The sequence below is a fragment of the Orussus abietinus genome, unplaced genomic scaffold (assembly GCF_000612105.2).
Source record: "Orussus abietinus isolate OABI.00-Male unplaced genomic scaffold, Oabi_2.0 scaffold26, whole genome shotgun sequence".
NCBI classification, from domain to species: domain Eukaryota; kingdom Metazoa; phylum Arthropoda; class Insecta; order Hymenoptera; family Orussidae; genus Orussus; species Orussus abietinus.
Genome location: NW_019395989.1, coordinates 733568 through 740359, shown reverse-complemented (window position 1 = coordinate 740359; position 6792 = coordinate 733568). Strand labels below are relative to the sequence as shown.

Here is a 6792-nt window from a genome sequence, read left to right as displayed (position 1 = left end):
CAGTGGACTAGCGTCTCCATTTGATTCTGGGCGTAGATCACTTACGAGTAACGGGGTAATTAAGTATACCGGGAGCCCATTACAAGGGGAATCACTCGTAATGCAGTCCCACTCAGCTCCTCGGCACTTGACTTGAGCTCACATGTATGTACATCCGCTTTCTCCATGCCGCGTTCCTCTGGGACGCGGCCGTATATAAATTAGACAAATAAATATTAATTCCCTCGTGCCAAACCCAGCACGAGGGGCCTGGACTTAATTTAAAAATGGCACCAGCTGGTACCAAGATGGCGGCCCGGTACCTGTTCCACGTTAAACCGACAATTTCTCCCCGGTACCAAGGTGGTACCGCCTTAATACGAGCATTTTCACCTGCCAGCACCGATTTTCAATTTAATCCAATCGGGAAAATCCACCTGGAAGATAGTAGAGTGTTCTCCACTAGCTGGTACCCTGGTACCACCCAGAAATTCGGTACATTTTCAATTACCATCAATATTTTTACTGGTACCAGGGTCCCACGTCCTTGAACGAGTGTCTTCAGATGGTACCACCCAGAAATCAAGCACTTCTTCAGTTAGTGCCGGTAACTCGCGAAAGGTGTACGTTTCTGTTGGTACCACACCTGGTACCGGCGTCCGGCGCCATCCTGGACGTTCAGTCCTCGTCTCGTCTGGGTGTTTTCAGTGGTGGTATCCAGAGTAGGCCTGGCTCTGGGCGGAATACGACCCATGGGGATCGTCCCATCCTGCAGATCCTGAAGAAGACCATCCTCCGGATACTGGAGCGGCCCAACCACCGCCACCACCACCGGACCACCCTCCACTGTAGGGCGTCACGTCGTGTCCACCCTTCGACCACAAGGACTTCAGGCCCAAGAATGCGGAGATGGCAATGGATATCAGTGACGCGATTATCGCCTTCTTTGCCAAAAGCGCGATTCCGAAATAGGCCAAAGTCGCCAAGGCGCCGATCTTCACCTTCGCGGCGATCAGCAGTGGCAGGATCGACTTCAGCAACTTTTTCTTGCCTCGACCTACGGTCATGATAAAGAAGTGTGTTATGAACTTTTGATGATTCGTTCTGATGTTTTATAATTATTAATATTACCTTCCACGACTTCATCCACGGCTTGTCTGATCTCTTGGGGAACGGACTCGGTCAGAGCCCTCGCAGATTCGCCGATCCTCTCGATTGCAGGAGCAAAGTTGATCTGTGGATTTAGAGGAAAGGATTCTATTAATTTATATAATTAGCATTGGGTACACTGAGGAAAAGAAAAAAAAACTCATTGAAAGGTTTCCGGCTCGTGAAGTCGAGGAATGGGACTTTACTTGGAACATTGACTGGACACGCAAATTAAGGTTTTTATGTCAAGTGTGTCTCCGTCACGGCTGGTTAAGTACTTAGTCAAACGAGGAGACACTTAAGTCCTGGGAGTACTCAATTCCGGATAATGCACTCCGACGTCCCATCCGGACTCGCGAAATGCACTTGGCGCGACACGCTGTCGAGTTTCTAGTCTCTGTAATTAACGTCGCTTAGCACTTGCCCCTTTCCATCGCGCCATCCTCAAAGTTAAAAAACCTCCCAAGCCATACCCCCGCAGTAATTAAAATTAAAAACACCGATTTTTAATCCCCACTGAAAATAAAATGCGTTAATAGCGTCAAATAATTCCTGCAAACTCTCGAAATAAAATCATTCAGACTAGACCGTGAATTATTTAAGGTAATGTTAGTGCACAAAATCCGTGCGCAATATTTTTCCCGTGTAAAAGGAAACGTTTTCATTTTACCTTCAGGCTCCGACCAGCCAGGAACTCTCCGGCTTCCTCCCCGACGAAGTTCTCCAGGACGTTTTGCCTCTCCACGACGGAATTTGCGGTTTCGATCTCCTGGTCGTAGATCAGCTGTTTCCCGCTCTTGGCTCCTCTGTCCTCTGCTTTGACGAGACTGACTCCGTTGACTATCTCCAGGGTGTCCTTGCCGAAGAACTCCTTGGCCTTCCTGTAGAGGCTCCTCTGCACGCAGGAAATGCTGTCCTGCTGCAGACACTCGTCCAGGGTCTCCGCAGAGGCGAGGGCCCCGAAAATGGCCAGAACCGCGAGGAAGAGCTTCATGGTGGGTCCGGGAAGTCGTCAGGCCCAAAACGTCAGAGAGAGGTGTGACCCGAATATCAGGAGTCGTCTGGAGAACGTGGTAGCACGCGCGTACCGAAAATTCGTGTGGTCCATCGTAACAGGCTCTTTACCTTATATTCGGCTGCGCCCCTCCTCGGCGACCAGCCCCCACCTGTATTTTTTTCTCTTCTATTTGACCAGCGTATATCGGCCGCACACGAGCAAGCCAATAGAGAGTCGACCCTATCCAAGGCGGTTTCCCTTGTGCCCCCACCTGGGGTCAACCTGCCCCCGATGAACGTTTGCATAGAGGATCCTCCTCGAGATTCCGGGCGAGGCTTGAATGGGCTCCTCTAATGCCAGGTGACACGTGGCGCACCTTGCTGAATGGATTTAAAATCCGTTTTATTTATTTCCCTTCCTTTTTTCCTTAGAGTATCGTGCCCTCACCTGATTCGTTTTCATTTTCTTCTCTCTACATTTGCCCGGGGAATTTTATTAGACCCTGAAGACCCCTGCAAGCCCAGGTGCGGGGACGGGATACGTCCACCTGAGTTCCCACTTTACCCTGGATTTTTCTAAATGTTAGTATCTCTCCTCCGAGTGATTTTCTAGAAAATCCAGGGCGATACCGAAATGCACCTGATCCAGAGCGCGTACACCTGTCGAAGTGTCCCAGGTCAGGTTTGGCACTCTTCCAATGAACCATTACCGAAGCGTGTCGATTTAATTCCAATCACTGCTCGCCTCGTAACCATGAATGGAGTTTCTGATTCAAGGACCAAAAATTCCTCTCCACCCCCCAAAAAATAGTAAATTAATAAAATAGTCGCCGGATGTGATTTTTTTCTTTCTTCCTGCAATCTGGGTACGCAAAGTCGCACGTTTCACGCGATTTACGAGGTCGAGGAGTTTTCTTTGAATTGGGTCGAAGAGTGGATTTCGAAGTCCCGGGGGTCATCTCCGGAGCCGTGAAATTTCATCAGCGATTCTCGGCGTCGGTCGACTCGCTAGACGTCCCGACGCGCCGATTTACGAGCGGAACACCGCCAGGAATATCGGGACGTCGGTTCGTGACACTCTCTCCGTCTCTTTTCTCTTCCCGGGCCCTGAAGGCAGACGGGAAGAGCACGTGTACAGGGGAGACCGACTTTCCATCTTACTCTTACGCACGGGGAGGGGCCCCCTCCCTCTGATAAACGCGAAACCCCCGCGTCGCGGTCTCACCTGAGATCCTGGTAGTGAGTCAAGGTGAAACGCCGGTTTTACTTTTTAGGAGGCGATATCTTAGAAAAAATTCATTTCGAGAAATGACATTTTCCACCCTTCAGGGGTGGATTTTTCCCGTCGCTGATAGCTTGAAAAATTAATTCCCCGAAAAATTTTCTTCGTCCTGGAGATCGTGAAAATGGCTTTTCTTTATTTTTCAAGGCGATGTTGTAAGAAATATTTATTTCGTGGCGTTTTCGAAATAACATCTTTTGGATTTTTGGGCGGTTTAACAGGGAGAGACGAAAATCGCCCTTACCTTGACTGTCGGGGAAAACAGCTGATTTTTCATGGGTTTCAGTAACGAGAAGATGAATGCCAATTTCATTGTCGAAATGATAGGAATTACAGGAATTGCCCGAGGACTCGGTTTCATCAAACCGCCGATCCGAACTTTCACTGCGCAGACTCGACCGAGATAAGGCGTCGGTTTTACTTTTTAGGTGTATATCTAGAAGAGAATCTTCTCTTTACATCTCGAATTAAATATACCTCCATAAAAAAATTTTTTTCATGAAATCTCACATTTTACTCAAATGCCCTATTTATGTAAGTGCGTTCTGGTTATCATTTCCAGGTTCGAAGTTATCGAAATTAATTCTCCGGAATTTTTTGGAAGGAATGAATGGGGCGATAAGGCGTTATCGTGGGATGCACCAACCGAAGGGAAACGAAATGAAAATGATTCGGGGAGCGGAGTCGCAGGGTCAGAGTAGAAAGTGGTCCGAAAAGTGGAACGACGAAGGTCGTATATCCGGGAGGAACGGCGGAAGGGAACGATACCAGTTTCCCTTCCCATTCATGAGATGCTGCCGGATACCTGGATACCTGGTACCAGGACACGGTTCTTCCGTACTCTCACCTGCCGACTCACCTGAGCCCCCGCACTTTGCGGTGCATCCTGAACCAACGCCCCTCTGACCGAAAAAAAAAATAAATAAATCCGATAACCCTTTCGCGGAGGAAAAAACATATCATCCAAGATGCACTTTGCGGTGCATCCTGAAACAACGCCCTTTTTATGGAAAATAAAAATGCTGTTCTTTTTATAGAACAAAAATGGGAGTAATGAGATTTGACGAGTTCAAAGGATCCAAGGAGGTCGGAGGAGACATTATTGGAATTTTATCTAAAAATGTTAAGAATCTCAGTGTCGGATTTTTCGTTAGAAATCGCCTTTGACTTTTTTAGGGGCACCGGAACTCGAGTGACCTAAACCTTCCCGATGGCAGGTTTGAAATGCAAATTCCCCTCCTGTAGTGATAGTAATGAGATTGGAATGTAACGGAGCTCCGAGGATGTCGAAGAGCCGACCGAAGGGAATTAAATCGTCATTCGGAAGAGGAACACGATCGAGAGAGTGACGCGACTCTTGACCCCGACACGTGGGAAGAGTTCCGAATTTTCGATGAATTTGGCTCTACATCTTTCCTCCCTTTTCTAGAAAGACTGCTATTGTTACCTGTAAATCGTGTCGCAGTGAACGGGTTGAGCAATCTACTCGGAAATGTTCGAAAATGGTCAGGAGGTGCGAAGAAAAGACGAAACTGAGGAAAGAGCAGCTCCTTGCAAACGAGATGGCAGACAAGATGGCGGACAGGGTGGAGGAGAGGAAGAAAGGGAAATTTCGGACGTCACCCGAGTTCATTATTTAAAATTGTTAATCGGAGACAAGAAAGTGTAGGCGGTAGAGAAATTCTATCCTTTCTAAGCGACTCCTCGGCGCCATTTTGGTTCTCGCAGAAGGACGCGTCGGTGAACAAAAGGCGAGGGTGAAAACGTGAAAACTTTCGATTCTTCGACACGTCGGCCCAGAAACCGCATTTTAATATTATTTATTCATTCCTGATAACACCTACTCAATGAAAAATTCCCCTCTTTTGCAGTGCATAAACCGCATAAATTCCGAGAGGACATTCTTGCGATCGATGTATGTAAATGTCTTGTAAATTTCATTATTTCATTATTCATTATTCATCGGTGATTTATTTACATTGTTTCGGTGATATGGAAGGTAGCTTGGAATTCTGATTTTCAATTGTTAATTGTTCATTGAATTTGCAGTAGAGTTGCAGTCGTGTGCATTCGATGACGCTTCGGTGAAGTCTGGCACGGGATCGGCGACGATCCGCACGTTTTATGATATTCGAAAGGTAAAAAAGGAAGTGCCCGGAATCCGGGTCAGTAGGTCTCGTTCTCTCTCCGTGTTTTTCTCCTTCCTCCTACCTCTTGGCCACCTCCAATCGCCTTTCTTCGCCGATATCGAGATGACTTCTCTTCATCTCTCCGGTGTCTTTCTTCGCGCGTCCAAAATGGCCGCCGGACGCTAAAGAGATTATGCTTCTGCGTTTCGAGCACAGCTCCCCCATTTATTCATATTCCCCGTCGCAAAAAGAAAATGCCGCCCGTGTAAATTTAATAAATTCTGTGAAATAGAGCTACCTTCCTTATGCATGATTTGATCTTTTTTTTTTCCGTTTCGCAAATAGTACGTGAAATTTTTGCCGCTTGGATTTCAAGATAGCAGGTGAAATTGTATAAACGCGGGACTCGTGGCTGTTATCTTTTTTTCTGTACACGATTTTATAATTGCTATTTCCATTTCGGGAATACCGTATGCACTTTTTTCACTTGGATTTCAAGATGGCGGTCGCACCTGCAGAGACGCGTGCACCAGGTCGCCGACCCACTTTCCTCTTTCGGGCAGTAACCCTCTTTCGCGGCGCGGATGCCTTTCATCTCTGAATTTCAACTGGATTTTCTCACGGGATGTCAAAGGGCTACTTTCCCTTCGGAGCCGATAGGAAACGCACGAAGATTTAAAGTTATCAATGGACCTCTCCGTCCGCGTCCCAAAAACTTTCGCCTCGGATTTCACTCCGAGGAATATTTTACGCGGCGTTATCGACCGTTCTAAATACTCTAAAACTGGGTAACTCACTGGAACGAGACTCCTCGGTTTCTAAAAATGTCGATGTTGATTTATTGGCGATACATACGGCGAGGAGAAGAAGCCAAGTGCGACAATAAATTAAATAAATAATTCGAGAGAGAATGTCTCTTCGTCACGAAAGAGTGGCGCCGCCTGGCGGAAGCGTCACTTTCTACCATCCCGTCCTCACCGGAGCGGCGGTCCTCACTGTCACTGTCACTGTCTTCGTCAATGTCACTACCACGTGTCACCTATGGTGTCTATCTAAATTGCGGCTACCTCCAAGGCCACGATTTAAACCAAGGTCGCGATTAATCCCTCGACTAAAATTCCTCAAAAACGTCTGGACAAAATTTCAGGTCTTCGGGGTGCAAAGGTAGAATCTCGAGGACCATGAAAAATTAAACCGTCTGATTTTGAGGTTAAAAATCGTACCGAGGTTGGACCATGGTTGGACCCGAATTCAAGG

General features: G+C 47.3%; 1 protein-coding gene across 1 annotated transcript; it reads right to left on the bottom strand.

Moving 5' to 3' along the window:
* Window positions 1-683: 683 nt before the first annotated feature.
* On the bottom strand, window positions 684-2122 carry LOC105703632. Its single transcript, XM_012432135.1, has 3 exons — window positions 1799-2122; window positions 1111-1213; window positions 684-1036 (listed from the first exon to the last, which is right to left on the bottom strand). Exons 1-3 carry the CDS (start codon window positions 2120-2122, stop codon window positions 684-686), a joined length of 780 nt encoding a protein of 259 aa, XP_012287558.1.
* Window positions 2123-6792: the final 4670 nt, after the last annotated feature.